The sequence below is a fragment of the Mytilus californianus genome, unplaced genomic scaffold (genome assembly GCF_021869535.1).
Source record: "Mytilus californianus isolate M0D057914Y unplaced genomic scaffold, xbMytCali1.0.p SCAF_10, whole genome shotgun sequence".
Taxonomy (NCBI): Eukaryota; Metazoa; Mollusca; class Bivalvia; order Mytilida; family Mytilidae; genus Mytilus; species Mytilus californianus.
In genome coordinates, this window is record NW_026262582.1 from 46,539,510 (window position 1) to 46,559,857 (window position 20,348).

The 20,348-nt window shown below is 32.9% G+C and overlaps 1 protein-coding gene across 3 annotated transcripts in view; it reads left to right on the forward strand.

The window, feature by feature from the left end:
- Nucleotides 1–16,443, forward strand: part of LOC127718241 (fibropellin-3-like) — a 231,423-nt gene extending 214,980 nt beyond the window's left edge. For 2 of the 3 annotated variants that reach the window (XM_052224235.1, XM_052224237.1), the window contains exon 6: nucleotides 16,055–16,443. In XM_052224235.1, coding sequence (XP_052080195.1) covers nucleotides 16,055–16,068 — 14 coding nt within the window. In that variant the 3' untranslated portion in view covers nucleotides 16,069–16,443. Of the gene's footprint in view, nucleotides 1–11,907; nucleotides 12,028–16,054 lie in introns of all 3 variants that reach the window. The other variant, XM_052224236.1, reaches the window with a different exon arrangement.
- The last annotated feature ends 3,905 nt before the right edge of the window (nucleotides 16,444–20,348 follow it).

Sequence of the window (20,348 nt, forward strand, 5' to 3'; positions counted from 1 at the left end):
ATACGCACTTTTTTACCCCAATTTTTTTTTATTACTAACGTTTTTTTTCTTCATTATTGTATATATTCAAGACGTTTTTCGTTTTATTTATTTATTTGTAATTTTTTTAATAATGTTTTTTTCCTTCGTTATTGAATATTCAAAGTACACAGGTGTGACATCATGCATGAGTGAGCTTAAAGGGTAATTAATGAATAAGTATGGGTGTGTAGCAATTGAATAATCATGTCAACTTTTGACAGGTGTTCAATATATTAACCTGAGGCAGTGCTCTAAATCAACATGATCAATGAAAAAGAAAATATCGGATTCATGAGATATAAAATTTAAATTACTGCTAATCAATTTAGAAAAATGTTTGAGCTCTAATTTCTTTTGTTCCATAACATTCCAATTATTTCTTTTTATAATATTTGAACATTGCATCAGTTTGGACAAGCTTAGACAAACATTGATTTCAAAAGGAATCTTTAAATAATAACTTGACTTTTACAAAATTAATAAATGTTAATTACATGATAAAAGCGCTACCATTTTATTTTGATGGCTTTAAATTATTTAATTAAACAAAAAATATTACAAAAAAAATTTTGATTGAACAAACAATCTTATATATCATTTTTATCTTTCAATATACTTAAATGAAGATTAAACACATGGTTTAATAGTTCCCTATCAAAGGCTTTTTTCAGTAAAGTAGACTTTAAAAAAATATATTATCTTTTTTTATAACTTTTTTTAAAACTTTTTTTTTATCTTTTTTCTTGTTTTTCAAATTTTTTCATTTTTTTGTTTGACAACTTTTCTTCACGATTTTGAAGGGATGAAAATGGGATGCGTATTATACACAACTGTGTACTATACACGGCTAAATACGGTATCCTTCAATTACCAAACCGCTACTTTGTTTTGCCAAATAAAAAAATCTAAGATTCATTTTTGCCAAAGCTTTATCAGTTTCTCTTGGACTTTTGAGTTTTTAATGTACCTTTAGTATATTCTGCATCTTTTTTATGGCACATCTTGTTTCTGTTTGAATTATTCACAATTTTTTCAGACTCAGGATGATTTGGAGCTTGACATAATGCATAGACACATGTATATTGTGAAAGACTATGTTGCTTTAGAAAAAAATTAAGGTTATTTTGTCTTTTGGTAGCTGTCTCACTGATGTATAACCCAAGTCTCCTTTTCTTCATATACACGAAAATAAAGTTAAAAAGATAAAGTTTATTTATAACAGAAAATGAAATGAAAATATCAAATACTAACAATAACAGAAACAGATAATTAATACATTGAAGTAAAAACCTGAGCTTCTGCTCAAACTGGAATGTATGCCCCGATTGTAAATAAATATATACACTTGAATCAAAAAAACATTAAAATCCTTTAAGATCCTGGACAGAAATTAACATAATAATTTAATTGTTAGCAATGTAACAACATTTTTTTCAACTTGTCAAAAGTTTTCCATAAACAAATGCACTTTTTTTCAATTACCCCTCCCCCTTTAAAGAAAAGAAACAGCAAAAAACTAGAAAAAATGCCAAGCCCCTATTTTCAATGTTTATAAAATAAAAAGAAGTCAATAATACACATACACAAATAAATAGTAAGTAGTTAACAGCAAAAGAACTAATACAGCTGACTATGTGGTGTGGGTTTTACTCATTCTTGAAGGCCGTACGGTGACCTATAGTTGTGTATTTCTGTGTCATTTGGTCTCTTGTGGATAGTTGTCTTATTGGCAATCATACTACATCTTCTTATTTTTATATAATGTGGCCAAACATTCACCATAGTAGAATATATAGGATTAGTGAAAATATCCTTTTATTACATCATTAAACTCTCATTATGGTAAACATCATATTTACTCCCATTATCATACAGAAGTTTTGAAATAGAGACTGTTTCAAAGTGGAGGATTAGAAAGTCATATCATGTGACATTTTTCTTTTCATCTGTCTAGCCTCTCTAACAGTGAATCAACCAATTGAAAAGATTTTAACAGATTTCCAGTTAAAATATTTCACTTTTCCATTTTGACATATTCACTATGATGAAAACCTATGGTCAGGTGACATTTCCCCCAAGTGGATATTTCATACAGATGATGTGTTGTTGAACCCAACCATGTCTTACTTTTGTACATAATCAAACAACTGCATGGTGTGTGTAAAATGGGATCTTAACTTAGGGTATAGATGAGATTTACACAATAGAGAATGATGGGCAAATATGCAGAATAAAGGCACCCCACCAAAAACAAAAATGTGGATAGTGTCCACATGTGGACACAGATGATGCCCCCGCTTGCATAGCATATAGTTATAAAGGGACATAACTGAAGAACGGTAAAAGTGACGCTACCCAAATTTGAACTTGATCTGAGTTTTGTTGTAATAAGCATTGTGTGTAAGTCTCATAACATTTGGTTGAGGCTAACTTAAGAAGAGAACAGAAACTAAAAATTCAGCAAGTTTTCTATTTGTAAACACACATAACTCTAGAAAGGTTGTGTATAAGTTTTATAACATTTGGTTGAGACAAACTAAAGTTAGAGAAAGGAAACGAAAAATTCAGCAATTTTTATGTTTATAAAGGGACATAACTCAAGAATGGTAAAAGTGTTCTCACCAAATTTCGTTCTTAATCTGTATTATGTATTAATAAGCATTGTGTATAAGTTTCATAACGTTTGGTAGAGGCAAACTAAAGTTAGAAAACGGAAACAAAAAATTTGTACTTGATCTTAGTTTTATGGTAATGAATATTGTGTATAGGTTTCATAATGTTTGGTTGGGGCAAACTTAAGTTACAGAATGGAAACTAAAAATTTTGCAATCTTTCGATTTATAAAGGGGCATAACTCAATAATGGTTAAAGTGACACTACCCAAATTCAACTTGATCTGTGTTTTATCAGTGGAAGTCAAAATTAAACATTGCATTGTATAAAGCATTGATTGTAGCTGATTCAACCATAATCATGGACAAAGGAAGATAACTCTAATTTTATAAATTACTTGATATTTAAAAGAAAATAAAAATTTTGCAATTTTTCCATTTATAAAGGGGCATAACTCTAGAACGGTTAAAGTAACGCCACCAAAATTCAAACTTGATCTGTGTTTTGTGGTAATAAGCATTGTGTATAAGTTTCATAACATTTGGTTGAGGCAAACTCAAGTTAGAGAACGGAAACCAATTTTGGGACTTACGTACGTACAGACGGACAAGGGTAAAACTTAATGTCCCCACCGCTACGGTGGGGGCATAAAAAATAGAGAAAAATGGATCCAAAAAATTAAAATAGAGAATAATTGGGTGTTAAAATATAAAGGATAGGGAATAATGAGCAAACAATACTGTAAACCAACTTATTTTCGCGGATACTTTTTTTCGCGTTTGGCCCTTTCTAGTCCACTTCGCGACGATTTTATTTCGCGATTTTCTAATTCACTTGATGTAGTTAAATAAGGAAAGATCAAAGTTTTACATATTGGCGACGATTTATATTCGCGTTATATTATCTACTCGCGAAAATCGCGAAATTAAATCGCTCGTGAAAATTAGTTGGTTTACAGTATATAGAATAGAGAAAAATAGGCTAAAATTAAAGAATGCATAAATGAAGTACCCCCATCCAGACCCTATCCATTGACTATCAGGGAACATTTAATTTTTGGTCTGTCTTATGAGAAATGTGTCACAAAACAATTAATATTAATACAATGTAAATGTAGTATGTATATAACAAATATATACTATTGCACATCAAGGTTAACAGTATTTCCACGGTTGCACATCAATATTAACAGTATTTTCAAGGTTGCACATCAATAGTTACAGTATTTCCATAGTTGCACATAAATTATGATCAACAGTATTTCCATGGTTGCACATACATATTCACAGTACTTCCATGATTAAACATCAATATCAACAGTATGTCCATGGTTGCAAATCAATATTAACAGTATTTCCATGGTTGGTCATTAAACATTCTCCGAGAGGATATATACATAAACCTGGGAACTATCTTACTTGGTGCTGAAAAAATGGTTGGCACTGCTGTAAATGATGTATTTTTTTTTTAAAGTTGACGATTTAGACTGGAGGCTCTAGGTCAAATTTCATAAGGTTTCATATAGACTTCATGTATGAGCGAAAAGTATACAACAGAATCTACCATACTTTATGTTTTGGTTGGCCCCATGCAGTAGGATTCTTCCACCTATCAATTCTTTTTGTTTTATTTCGTGGAAAAGAAAATTCAAATGTTCAGATACCTCTAACAAGGCCGGGGTTGGGTGTCACATTCTCATATAGCTCTGACCCTCTCAGTCCTACGCTTTTCCGTATTATTTGTCATATCAGTTGATCTTTGTTTTTTAAGATTAAGACTCCAGATTCTTATGTTTTATTTCGTTGGAAACGGGATTGGTAAATTATACAAATTCTCCGCTAACTCTTACATAGATGTGATTTTATATGAGTAAAATTTGACCCTCACAGTCATAAGTCTTATAAGCACAATATTATGTTGTATATATATTAACACACAACATAGATAAATATTTTCTTAAATATTGTCGTTCATAAAAAAAAGTCTGGTTTTTAATCATAAAAAAAACATCCAAACAAAACATGTAAAATATACGGCAAAACTGTATTCAAGTGTAATATATAGCGATGGGTAATTCTTTTGCTTTATGAATTTATGGAAAACTTTCTTTGTATATCATTTTGCCTCCGAACTTGCAAATGAAGAAGAAAAAATCCTGTGGATTTGTCCCTCATTCTTTTCCGTAGAATTGCAGTTTCAATTCACATAATTCTGTAATGTTTTACGCATCGTTATTGTCTTTTAATTTAACATAAACCGATCTAATATATGTACTATATTCGAAGTCAACACCAAAAATCTTCAATTCTGAACAAGTATATGTCATCCTATCATTGTTTTATTTTGACATTACGTTCTGTTTTTATAACTTAACATTTGACTGTTTCAAGTCAAGACCAAATACTTTAAGTTGACATCGTGTAGTTTCAAGTCAACACATTGTATGATAAGCCTCTCGTGACGTCATAATGATATAACATCGTGCTATCTTAGCTCAACAACACGTACTTTCAACTGTACGTCGTGTAGTTTTGAATGAGCATATTGTATGGCAATCCTATCGTGATATTATTATGATATAACATCGTGCTATCATAGCTCAACATCACATACTTTCAACTGTACGTTGTGTAGTTTTAAATGAGCATATTGTATGGTAAGCCTATCGTGACATTCAAATGATATAACAACATGCCATCTTAGCTTAACATCACCTAGTTTCAACTGAAAGTCATGTAGTTTTAAATAAGCATATCGTGTGGTAAGCCTATCGTGACATTCTAATGATATAACAACGTGCTATCTTAGCTTAACACCACGTACTTTCAGCTGTACGTGGTGTAATTTTAGATGAGCAAATTGTATAACATCGTGCTATCTTAGCTGAACAACACGTACTTTCAACTGTACGTCGTGTAGTTTTAAATGAGCATATTGTATGGTAAGCCTATCGTGATATTATTATGATATAAGATATTGCTATCATAGCTCAACATCACGTTCTTTCAACTGTACGTCGTGTAGTTTTAAACGAGCTTATCGTGTGGTAAGCCTATCGTGACATTCAAATGATATAACAACGTGCCATCTTAGCTTAACATCACGTACATTCAACTGTACGTTGTGTAGTTTTAAATGAGCAAATTGTATGATAAGCCTATTGTGACATTATAATGATATAACATCGTGCTATCGTAGCTTAATATTACAACATTTCAACTGTGCGTCCTGTAGTTTCAAGTGAGCATCTTAAGCTTAACACGTTGCATCGTGTTGTTTTAAGTCAACAAATTGTATGGTAAACCTTTCGTTTCAGTATAGTGGTGTAGCATCGTGTTATCTTAACTTAACATCATGTACTTTCAACTGTGCATCATGGTGTTTTAAATCAACAGATTGCATGAAAGACCAATCGTAATATCACAATGATATAACATCGTACTATTTCAGCTCAACATTTATTAATAACAAGTCAGCACCATACATTTTAGCTATTCATTTTATTTGTTATCATAGCTGTCGATGTGGGTGACTGAGCAGTATCCATCTGCAAGCTAACATCATGCAACGTCAACTTCACATCATGTACTTTAAACCCAACGTTACGTGTATTTGGCATATCATCACAACATCGTGACTTATCATTATACTATCACGACTAAAGCACTTGTCATTGCAAGTCAACATTGCGCAAATTCAACTTAGCATATTGTAATTTAGAGTTAGCATTTTGAAGACTCAATTCAACATCACGCTGTCTTAACTTTACATTTTAAGCTTCAGCATAACGTTTTGTAGATCTCAAATATATGACAGCTGAGGCTTTCCATATTATTCCTATTCTAATGCAATACTCTTAAAAGGTTCAAAATTAAACATTTCAAATATCCCATAAACGTCGATTGTGATTGCGCAACCGTTGTTGCCAATGCCAATGACGCCTACTGTCAACCGTTGAATTGGTAGACGTCATCCAATCAGAATTGTCGTTACATGACTGCTTTTTTAGTTCCTTTGTTTATATACTATAAATTTATAACAGTCTTTTAAAAAGCTTGATATTTTTTAAACAGAGAAGCAAACATCCTTAAGGAACAATATTTAGTGACAATCCAAACGATAGAAAGTACCGTGTCTGCACTTGTCGTAGTACTCATGTTCAGTATCTTACATTTTTGGTATTCACAAAAGGAGGTTATCTCATATATAGATCAGATCGGTCTATAAATCATGTTTTAATGTTGATAGATAAACATTACTTGCTACGTTTATTCATTGAAGAATTGCAGTTTTTTTTTTGTTTTCTTTATCGGCCCTTGTTTGTGAGTTTATAGAGGTTTTAAGGATTGAAATAATACAGCAGTTGAGACATACGAGTGTTTCAAAACAAATGAAAAGGAGGAGATGTAGTATGATTGCCATGAAAAGACTCCTACCTACTAGAGACCAAAGGATAAGATGTATTTGATAACCTACATGGTACAGGGCTTGTACAATATTATCACATTACAAAGTAATGTAAACCAACTAATTTTGGCGACTTTCGCGAGTTAAACATTAACGCGAATAAAACTCGTCGCGAGTTTGTAAAACTTGGGATATTTCCTTAAAACGATACATTGAGAAAATTGATAATCGCGACAATAAATCGCCGTGAAGTCGGTTAATAAACGACTTATCACAGTACTACAACTTATAGGCTGAAGATACCAAGATTTAAAACTTAAAAGTCAAAGAGAAACTGACAATACCATGCGGCACTAAACGAAAGACAACGGAAAGACGATACGAAACCAACCAAATCAATATACACGTATTATGCATAAACGGAAAACAATTAAATCGTAATAAGGTTATTTTAACACATCTCATGACTGGCTATAGATGTTATTTTTAGCAACCAATAAAACCACTTGTACCATATCATGCTAAGATCATGTTTTCGCCCCACCCTATGCTTAATTCATATTGGTCAGTTTTTCTGAGAAAAGGCTGAAGAGAACGACTTACCATGACAGGATATGAAAGGAATGTTTACTGGATGGATTGGTTGATATTTGATGTTTAATTTATTACAGAATGCAAATTTATACCTCGAGGGATTGAAGGCATATGTACAATACAAATATATACACAATGACAAAATTATAAGGGAACGACCATTTAACTTCAAGGGCGTCGAAAAACTAAATAAAAATGTTTGCGCTTTGCGCGAAAAAAAAATTTGGGACTCAGAAAAACTACAACCGAGCCAATTACATTCATAATATAGAAATAAAAAGATGTGGTATGAGTGCCAATGAGACAACTCTCCATCAAACTCACAATGTGTAAAAATTAAACCATTATAGGTTAAGGTACGGCCTAGAACACGGAGCCTTGGCTCACACCGAACAGCAAGCTATAAAGGGCCACAAAATGACTAGTGTAAAAACAATTCAAACCAACGGTCTAATCTATATAAAAAACGAGAAACGAGAAACACTTATGAACCACATCAACAAACGACAACCACTGAACAACAGGTTCATGACTTCGGACAGGTGCAAACAAATGCAGCGGGTTTAAACGTTTTAGGCACATTGTATGGACATTTTTGGGTAAGCATCATTAAAATCCAGATCATTTCCTTTAAAAGTCAATGTAATTATTCAACCTACCAACATACCCTTTTTCAATTAAGGAATAATAATACTGTAGAGTTGCCATCGTTAAATCCAAAATTGACGCTGGAAACTCTTCAAATACAGTACTGTTATTCCTATTTTAATGCAATTCTCTTAAAATGTTCAAAATTAAACATTTCAAATATCCCGTAAACGTCGATTGCGATTGCGCAACGGGGTTCACATATTGCCTTTTCTTCTTTCGTTCTAAGAATTTCAAAGCAGTTTTGGAATCTTTTAAAATTGTGGTTACCGTTTTGTGTAAACAAATTCTTCAGATAATTTAGAGTATGATTTATGATAAGTGGATTTTCTCATTCAGAAACTCCATGCACCAATGTGAACTGTAACTATGGGTCATGTGAAATAGATGGATCTACTTGGCGTTGCCAGTGCCCAGCCGGTTATCATGGAACTTACTGTGAACGTAAGTAAAGATGTAACGTTATGCTTATTAAGGGACAATATTAAATTTTGGTGACAATCCGAACGATAGAAGGTACCGGGTCTACACTTGACCGTTTCAGAATCTAAAGGACTATAGGTCATTACATTGTTCGTACCCCCAAAATGAAAATAACGTCACGTCATTGGTTGAATTTACATTGTTTAGGACGTTTTTAACCAATCACGACGTTTTGGTGTACACTGTTGAAAATATTACCCAGAATGCATTCGATTCTGAAAAATTGACTTATCGTAGTACTTACATTTTTGGCATAAGGAATCAACCACTAATCTATATAAAAAACTAGAAATGAGAAACACTTATGAACCACATCAACAAACGACAACCACTGAACAACAGGTTCATGACTTCGGACAGGTGCAAACAAATGCAGCGGGTTTAAACGTTTTAGGCACATTGTATGGACATTTTTGGGTAAGCATCATTAAAATCCGGATCATTTCCTTTAAAAGTCAATGTAATTATTCAACCTACCAACATACCCTTTTTCAATTAAGGAATAACAATACTGAAGAGTTGCCATCGTCAAATCCAAAATTGACGTAGCAACTCTTCAAATACAGTACTGTTATTCCTATTTTAATGCAATTCTCTTAAAATGTTCAAAATTAAACATTTCAAATATCCCGTAAACGTCGATTGCGATTGCGCAACGGAGTTCACATATTGCCTTTTCTTCTTTCGTTCTAAGAATTTCAAAGCAGTTTTGGAATCTTTTAAAATTGTGGTTACCGTTTTGTGTAAACAAATTCTTCAGATAATTTAGAGTATGATTTATGATAAGTGGGTTTTCTCATTCAGAAACTCCATGCACCAATGTGAACTGTAACTATGGGTCATGTGTAATAGATGGATCTACTTGGCGTTGCCATTGCCACAACGGTTATACTGGAACTTACTGTGATCGTAAGTAAAGATGTAACGTTATGCTTATTAAGGGACAATATTAAATTTTGGTGACAATCCGAACGAATGAAGGTACCGGGTCTACACTTGACCGTTTCAGAATCTAAAGGACTATAGGTCATTACATTGTTCGTACCCCCAAAATGAAAATAACGTCACGTCATTGGTTGAATTTCCATTGTTTAGGACGTTTTTAACCAATCACGACGTTTTGGTGTACACTGTTGAAAATATTACCCAGAATGCATTCGATTCTGAAAAATTGACTTATCGTAGTACTTACATTTTTGGCATAAGGGATCAACCATTTAACTTCAAAAAGGGAGGGGGGTTATATGTTGGTTTTTTTTTTTTGAGAAATTTTTTTTTGCCGTGAAGCGCGAACATTTTTATTTAGTTTTTCGACGCTATCAATCAAATTATTTTTTTTCTAAATTTAATACTATAAGGTATGGGAAAATCTACATTCAGAATATTTTTTTTTGTCATCTGCTTGACCAGAATATTTTTTTTCATTAAATTGGGGATCCGAATATTTTTTTTAGGAAAAAAATACCCCCCCCCCCCCCCTTGAAGTTAAATGGTCGTTCCCTTTTTATGTTGATAGATAAACATTACTTGCTACGTTTATTCATTGGAGTATTGCAGTTTTTTTTTCTTTATCGGCCCTTGTTTGAGAGTTTATCGAGGTTTTAAGGATTGAAATAATACAGCAGTTGAGACATACGAGTGTTTCAAAACAAATGAAAATGAGGAGATGTAGTATGATTGCAATGAAAAGACTCCTACCTACTAGAGACCAAAAGATAAGATGTATTTGATAACCTATATGGTACAGGGCTTGTACAATCTTATCACATTACAAAGTAATGTAAACCAACTAATTTTGGCGACTTTCGCGAGTTAAACATTAACGCGAATAAAACTCGTCGCGAATTTGTAAAACTTGGATATTTCCTTAAAACGATACATTGAGAAAATTGATAATCGCCATAATAAATCGCCATGAAGTCGGTTAATAAACGACTTATCACAGTACTACAACTTATAGGCTGAAGATACCAAGATTAAAAACTTAAAAGTCAAAGAGAAACTGACAATACCATGCGGCACTAAACGAAAGACAACGGAAAGACGATACGAAACCAACCAAATCAATATACACGTATTATGCATAAACGGAAAACAATTAAATCGTAATAAGGTTATTTCAACAGATCTCATGACTGGCTTTAGATGTTATTTTTAGCAACCAATAAAACCACTTGTACCATATCGTGCTAAGATCATGTTTTTGTCCCACCCGGGTCTGGGGGTTATGTTTTTTCCTAAAAAAAATATTCGGATCCTCAGTTTGATAAAAATATTCTGAATCCAGATTTTCCCCATACTTTATAGTGTTAAATTTTGAAAAAAAAAATAATTTGGTTGATAGCGTCGAAAAACTAATTTGCGCGAAAAAAAATTTGTGACTCAGAAAAAAAACCATAACCCTCCCCCCGTTTGAAGTTAAATGGTTGTTCCCTAACATATTAAAACATCATGTACCGGTAGTAAGAAAAGTAATGATCACTTACGCAGGTGTGGTGGTAACTCTTTTCAGTACAACCTCCTCCCCTTTTTATGCATTGCTAGGCATCAAGAAGTAAAAACATCGCCTTACTTGCTCTATTTTTACCATTGTTGACAGTTACGCCCCTTTTCCCCTTGAACCCTGGTCCCTGGATCTACTTCTTGAATCGCAATGTAAACTTTTAATAACCTTATAAAACTACAAAAACAGAAGTATTCCATTCTTGCAATCGCATTTTAATTCAATATGAAACACGTAATTGTTTTCAGCTGACTTGATGGAATCAATATGAAACCACGTGATTATTTGCTGCTGATATGATGGAATCAATATGAAACACGTGATTGTTTTCTGCTGATATGATGGAATCAATATAAAGCACGTGATTGTTTTCTGCTGATATGATGGAATCAATATAAAAACGTGATTGTTTTCTGCTGATATGATGGAATTAATATGAAACACGTGATTGTTTTCTGCTGATATGATAGAATCAATATAAAACACGTGATTGTTTTCTGATGATATGATGGAATCAGTATGAAACACGTGATTGTTTTCTGCTGACTTGATGGAATCAATATAAAACAGGTGATTGTTTGCTGCTGATGTGATGGAATCAATATGAAGCATCCATGTAATGTTATTATTATTTGTAGGTGACCCATGTTATGGAGTTTCTTCGTGTAACAATGGACATTGTGTTGTGCAGGGATCCACATATATATGTCAATGTTATTCTTGCTGGGGTAACAATAATTGGCAATCGTTATGCACCTGTAAGTATTTTATGCAACGCTAGACTATAGTAGAGGGCCTATCATGTTTTCTCGTCTGTGTGTTCGTCTGTCTAATCCGCCTGTAATGTTTAAAGTTTTGTTGAGGTAGATAGGTTGTCTAAATTATAATCCATAGATTTTTTTTTAATAATTTGTCAAAATGTAGTTTGTATAATGCTTTTTTCAAAAGTATAATAAAAAGTATGGGTCATCAGGCTTTTTTTCACGCTACAGGTTGAGCAAAATTGTCAGATTTTGTATAGATTATGCATGGAAAACCCAACTTTGTGTGATATAAAGAAAACTACACCATAGAATTTTAAGAAAGACTATGAGAAGATAGCTCTAATCATATGCTTTTATAATATAAGAAATATAAAAATGGGGTCATCGGACACGTTTTCGGGCTACATTATAAAATAGGTAAATTCACAACACATTCTATTATAAAAGTTACTTTATCTGAGTTATCTCCCCTTATAAGGCAAGGTTGAAAAAAATAATCAAACAAAAATACAGCCGTAAAATATGATGAAACACATAATTTTCCAAATTAACATGAAAAGTCTTACACATGAATAACATGCTACTATGGTTTAAATTTGCACATTTCATTAAAGATATAGACCAATTGTTATCTGCTGTTTCTAGATCCAAGATGGAGGAAGACATCCCAGCTATCTTAATGCGCATTTTTGTCGAGCCAGCGACTAATGTCACAGAAAGCTCGACTTAGGGATAGTGTTCCGGCGGCCACGGCGGCATTAACTAACTACTTAAAAGCTTAATATTTCAGAAGGTAGAAGACCTGGATGCTTCATACTCTGTATATAGATGCCTTATGTTATGAAGTTTCCGTCTGTCATATGTCCTTTGTCCTTGACCTCATTTTCATGGTTCAGTGACTACTTGAATAAAAGTTAAAATTGTTTGTAATGTTAATTTCTCTCTTAATATGAGTAATAGGATAACTATATTTGGTATGTGCATACCTTGCACGGTCCTCATGCCTGTCAGACAGTTTTCACTTGACCTCGACCTCATTTCATGGATCAGTGAACAAGGTTAAGTTTTCGTGGTCAAGTCCATATCTCAGATACTATAAGCAATAGGTCGACTATATTTGGTGTGTGGAATGATTGTAAGGTGTACATGTCCAACTGGCAGGTGTCATCTCACCTTGACCTCATTTTCACGGTTCAGTGGTTAAAGTTCATTTTTTGTGTTTTGGTGTGTTTTTCTAATACTGTATGCAATAGGTCAGCTATATTCGGTTTATATTTTACTATGTACATGTTAGTCTGGCAGGTTTTATTTGACCTTGACCTCATTTTCATGGTTCATTGCTCAATGATAAGCTTTTGTGTTTTGGTCTGTTTTTCTTAAACTATTAGCAATAGGTCAACTATATTTGGTTTATGGAATGATTGTTAGGATTATATGTCTGTCTGGCAGGTATCATTTGACCTTGACTTCATTTTCATGGTCATTCATTGGTCAATGTTAAGTTTTACTGGTTTGGTCTGTTTTTGTATACTATAAGCAATAAGTCAACTATATTAATGTATGGAATGATTGTAAGGTGTACATGTATTTCTGGCTCGGTTTATCTAACCTTGACCTCATTTTCTTGGACCATGTTAAGTTAATGTGATACTTGTAGTAAAACTTTATATATATAGGACTATCAATATAAAATCAATGGTAGTAAAGCAGGCGAGACATTTCCGCGTGTACACTCTTGTTCAAAAATATATAGGGTTTTGATCAACATTTAGCAGTTCACTGAACATGGAAAAAGTGGGTTGAAGTATTGTGTATTAATAAATAGGATGTTATATTCCGGACACTAAATATCAGTTGTGATGTCACCATGACGTCATACACATTTTGAATTAATTTGACGTTTTAAACCTCAACTATTAATAACACCTAGTGGTCTAAGAAGTCGAGCTGTTTTTGACATTTCCATATAACCAATCTTTTCTTTTTGTATTTTGTGTAAAATTTAAGTAAATAATGGTAGAATGTGCTGAATGTAAGTTGTGTAAATGAGATATCATGATAATATAAAGGACTGTATGTTTTTCATAATAGATTGTAGAATATTGTGGATCATAATATGTGAAATAAATTTTATTCAAGAAGAAAAAAGTAGTCGAACTACTATATTACTGGCCTGTCAACACTGAGGTTGTGAGTTCGACACCCGCAAGTTGCAGGTGCGCTCGACTCAATTCTTAATTGACTAGGATTGTCAGTTTTCCTACCGAAGGTCGATGGTTCTCTCCAGGCACTCCGCTTCCTCCACCAATTAAACTGACCGCCATGAAATAGCACAATAGTGCTGAAAGTGGCGTTAAACACCAATCAATCAATCAATCAATCAATCAATCAATCAATTTAAAAGTGTTGCTTTAGCTCTGTGTGTTTGTTTGAGCGGCAGTGTAACTCATAGCTGTGTCCACCTTATCTTTTTTCCAGTTGTAACAAGCATCTTTTGACCCTGCTTTTCAAATTTTGTGCCGTTTTTTCTCTTGTTTGACTTGTTTAATATAGTGCTCATCTAATTTAGTTGGTTGCTGTACTGTACAGGTTCTTTTATTGTGAGTTTTACCTTTACGACATATGAATTGAACTGTTTCATATTTTTCATGTCGGGGCCTTTTATAGCCGACTGTACGGCATGTTTTTTCTCATTGTTGAAGGCCGTACGGTTGCCTATAATTGATCACATCCACTTCATTTGAACTTTGGTGAATAGTTGTCTCATTGGCAATCATACCACATCTCCTTATTTTTATATATATGGTCTCGAATGGCTGAAGATGAGGTTTGTAGCAAGTAAAACTGGTTATACCCCACAACATTTTTTACCCGTAATAAGTCAGGTTTCCTGGTCCACGGGTTGTTAGTTGTTGTTTGTATTTGTACGTCATTTGTCGTGTGTTGGTGTGGTCTGATGTACTATACACTATTTTTGGTAAATTTAATGTATTGGGGACAACCAACTGTCTAATTTTCTTGTGTGGGATTGGGGAGGGAGGCAGGATGATTTTGAAAATTAATATCCTTGCCTGGTAAGAGCTGAAAATAGATAACTTTGCCCAAGATGAACATGAATATTCTGTAACACAAAATGCAGGAAATAACAGTGTACAAAAGTGTTAATAAATTTTCTTAGCGATAGTTGAAAATGAATAGTCAATCCGCAAAAAAACCTACTGCCCCCAACCGCAGAATATCAAATGGTCATATCCTTACACATTTGTGGCAGGCGTTTTATTTGTATAATATCATTTTTTTAAAGATTTTATCCAAACTAATTCACTCATAGTTTTAACTTATTTTATATTTGCAAATGATTACAGTCTCATATCCTTAAGTAATTTTTGCAGTTGTGTATAATATATAGATGTGCATATTATATTTTGGTGAAATTCGGCTCATCAATTTGGGGGGAGGGGGTGGAGGGGGGTTAAATAATCACAAATTTTGAGAAATGACTTCTCATAATAGGCTTTTAACAAAAACTAATATATACTAGGTGTATTAAGTTATTTTAAAGTGTTGAAAAATAAACATAAAATTAGTAAAAACTTATTTTATTTTAAAAAATCACAAATTTTGAGAAGCTTCTCCCTGTTGTAGGTTGTCATCAAAATTTGATATTTGATACAGCTACCACGAGACCAAGGTGGTTCAAAGACATTCAGTGGTTGTTGTTTGTTGCTGTATATCATATATCATATATCATATATGAGTTTCGTTTATTATTTTGTACATAGGTCAAGCCGTTTGTTTTCTCGTTTGAATTGTTTTACATTTGTCATTTTGAGGCCTTTTATAGCTGACTATGCGGTATGGGTTTAGCTCATTGTTGAAGGCCTTACGGTGACATATAGTTGTTAAGTTGTATGTCATTTGGTCTCTGGTGAAGCGTTGTCTCATTGGCAATTATATCACATCTTATTATTATTATAAATAAATTGTATACATCATTCTTGTCAATCATTATACTTTACAGACTATACGTGTTGATAGGATGTTGGCATACCACGTAACTTTTCTGGAGATCAATGGACCAATCTGAATTTGTTTTGGATCATTGTTACGTTTCTGTTTTGAACAATTTGATTAGTTTAGACGTCCTTAACGACGCACTGAGAATGCACAACCTAATTTACGAGGATGGAACATACATTTCTAAATTGGTCCATGCCAGATAAAGCAGACAACAGAAATGAAAATAAATAACTGATGTTTTTTGAACATTTTTATTATTTATATTTACTTTTATTATATTGTTATTAAATTGTCATAGCTATGTATTTTGTAATACTTTATAATAGTAACAACATATATATTTTCCGCAAGTTTATTGTTTTCTCTTTCGTATTTAATTAATAATTAAGATCCATTTTGTTACATCTTGTGATACGTTTATTTGGCAATCGCCATGGCAGTCAAGCATGGTTTAAGAACATCAGTTGTTCGACCTGTTAGTTAAATGCGTTTTGTTAAAATACAAAAAATGTATACTTTTTCACTTTTTTGGTCTTTTGGGAAATGTTGTTTGTGCTGTATTTAGACCCCTCTATCAAGAAATTTGTTTTGCATGCACACGTATAAAAAATGAGGTTTTTATCCAACGCAATCATAGGTTTGAACGTTGTTTTCAATTTAGACTTGTTTATATTTTTTCGTTTGGGCTTGTATTATATTTTCCTTCGGGTTTATATGATCCGTTCATCCTATTTGGACTCTTCAAAATTCAAGAGTCTATCCTAAATTGAGGTAAATTATATGGCCTTCCAAATACTGTTTAGATTCCTAACATCACTGAAGAGACATTAATTGTCGAAATCCGGATATGGTGTACAAATTTTTGCACCTCGTGTTTGCGGTATACCATCTTTTCCGTAAGTTTATTGTTTTCTATTTGGTATTAAATTAATAATTAAGATCCATTTTGTTACATCTTGTGATACGTTTATTTGGCAATCGCCATGGCAGTCAGCAGGGTTTAAGAACATCAGTTGTTTGACCTGTTAGTCATATGCGTTTTGTTTAAATATACTTTTTCACTTTTTTGGTCTTTGGGAAAATGTTGTTTGCACTGTATTTAGACCCCTCTACCAAGAAATTTGTTTTGCATGCACACGTATAAAAATTGCGGTTTTTACATCGCGATCACCGTGAGGTCATTTCGATGTATTGCTATCGCCTAAATTTCCATTATGCAAATTAGTTTTGGGTTTTCAACCGATCTATAAAAATTATAGATCCGCGGTCATTATCTAGTGCAAAATAACATTACTTATCGCTTGTTTCAAATTCATTTTTTCAATGGATACTCCTATAAATATTTTTATTAAAACACAAATTAATAATATGAAAATGTGTTGTCGTTAGTTATATATATAAAAGTAAAAAATCATTGATGATATCTATGCACACGTACCGAAAAATTGTGTTAAAGCTTACGTAAGAATATCTCAAGAACGTTTTGCGACACTCCCGGCAAGGGCCGATAAATCTGTTATTGTTTTGCGGGAAAATATGAATGGCTTCTCATATCCAATCTTTTAGAAAAATCGATTTTTTTACAGAAGAGTGTCCACCATGCACTTGCACTGCACTATAATTAGAATAGTAGAATAGAATGATATACAAATAGATGAAAATTATATATACATGCAACCGTAATATTAATATAATATATAACAACAAACCAGTGTATACTCTGGGACTATTATTATATTAGTATAATAGTCCCAGGTATACTGATTTGTATCACTACAATATAATAGTTATTACGGTGCGGTTGAATTTCCTGTCATTTATTCATCATCCATGCACGAACTTGTATCAGAAAAAAAATATATCTCTGTAAATTAACCTCAGTTTCAGGTAGAGAGATGTGATCTATTTCTGTGACATGTGTTTTTGACCATCCACAAGAACCTGCGGTCATCCGATGTTCAGTACTTCAGTACTTTGATTATCCAATGCAATCATAGGTTTGAACGTTGTTTACAATTTAGACTTATATTAGCCAAATGCAATTTGTTAAAATATACTTTTCACTTTTTGGTCTTTTGGAAAATGTTGTTTGTGCTGTATTTAGACCTCTCTACCAAGGAATTCGTTTACATGCACACGTATAAAAATTGCGGTTTTTATCCAACGCAATCATAGGTTTGAACGTTGTTTTCAATTAAGACTTGTATATATATATATATATATATATATATATATTTTGTTACATCTTGTGATCCGTTTATTTGGCAATCGCCAATGGCAGTCAGCAGGGTTTAAGAACATCAGTTGTTCGACCTGCTAGTCAAATGCGTTTTGTTAAAATATACTTTTTCACATTTTTTGGTCTTTTGGGAAATGTTGTTAGTGCTGTATTTAGACCCCTCTACCAAGAGATTTGTTTTGCATGCACACGTATAAAAATTACGGTTTTTATCCAACGCAATCATAGGTTTGAACGTTGTTTTCAATTTAGACTTTTTATATATATATATATATATATATATATATATATATTCTACTATATTATACCCGTGTTGTAGCTATCCTGGTCCATAGGTTCAACTGATTGGAGAAACATCATCAAGTTAAATTCGGTGTCCGAACAGAAAGACAAGATAAAAAAAACATTTGTGTTTAGAATTTCCCTATAAGCCTCATATTAGGTCTCGAATTGACTATCAAAATTTAATATTTGCTTTCTTGTAGTGAATATTGATAAAGTATCAGGTCTGTCCAATGTACTAGTACTAAAATACTCAAGGTAAAACAAATTACCACAATAGAAAATATACCTTACCTATCAACTATATTTCGCTTCAAGACGAAACACTAATGACACACACAATCTGAGGGTCTCGGTGGCCTAGTAGTCTAAGTGGTCCAACTACTGGATCACTAGCCTGTCAACACTGTGGTTTTGATTTCGATCCACGCACGTGGCAGGTATTCTCGATTCCAATCTAAATTGACTAGGATTGTCAGTTTTCCTGCCGAAGGTCTACCAATAAAACTGACCGCCACGAAAAAGCCAATAGTGCTGAAAGTGGCGTTAAACACCAATCAATCAATCAATCAATCAATCAAACACAGATATTCAGTTTTTTTTTGTCTGCCCCTAAAGTTGCACCTTTCTTCGACAAGGCTGATCAGATTTTGACATGTTTCATGTACCCTTCGCTTTTCAACTGAATCGGTAAAAAGAGGAAGATCTAAACATCTGCTTTCATCCCATCAAATATGAGGGTGTGGATAGGGTTTACAGAATAGACAATAATGGGCACAATGTGCAGAATAAAGCGCAAGAAAAATAAAGAATAGAGAAAAATAGGTTAAAAAAATGAAGAATAGAGAATAACAAGTAAAATTCATAAAGAATAGCGAAAAATGGCATAAAAAATTTAAGAATACAGAAATGATGAAAAAACCGATCCACACCCTCATATATTCAAGTGAGGCTGTACAAGGTGGTCTTATGTAAGATCTTTATCTTGTTTTGTTATTTGTAGAATTTAGCGTTGATGGCATAGCTTTAATAGTTTCTGTTTCAAATGTTAACATCTTTTTTTTTTACATCTTGGGACATTTTAGACTTGACATTGTATATGGACGTCTCTATAACTATAATTTGAAAGAAAAAAAAAACGGATTTTAAGATAATTTTCGATTGAGTAAGCGATTTTTTTAAAAACTTTTGTCCACATGTTGAGGTAAACGTGCACTATAAGTCCTTCAAAATCAAGCAAATTCAACTTGTTATGCTGAACGATAGACTTTAGAAAAAAAATGTTTGGGAACAATTATAGAATATTATATTTTATTTCATTAAGCCTTGAATTATTCATTAGCAGGATCTAGTAAAGATCTCTTCTTAGACTTAGGTTTGATCCCTGGCAAGCTCGAGATCAATCCAAACTGGGACTATAACACTAACCCTTATTAATATACAAGTCCTAGATTGAAAGAGTTGAAAATTGGTATTTACTGCTTGTAGAAGGTAAAGGCATTTAGGGAAAAAAACAAAGAAGGGTTGGACCAAAATAAGCATAATGTTTGGTGTTGGAACACGTAGTCCAGCAAAATTTAGAAAACATGCCCATTCTGGGGTCCCTGGGCATATAAATTAAACCCACTTTCTCCGACTAAGAGTACGACTCGACAAAAGGTGCAAGCACTAAGTGATGAGAAAGTTCTACGTTCCTGTATGAGATAGACTCATCCATTTCGTATGGAAGGCTCTTTTGTAGACGGTGTTGAGACTAATTATTACTACCGTGCCT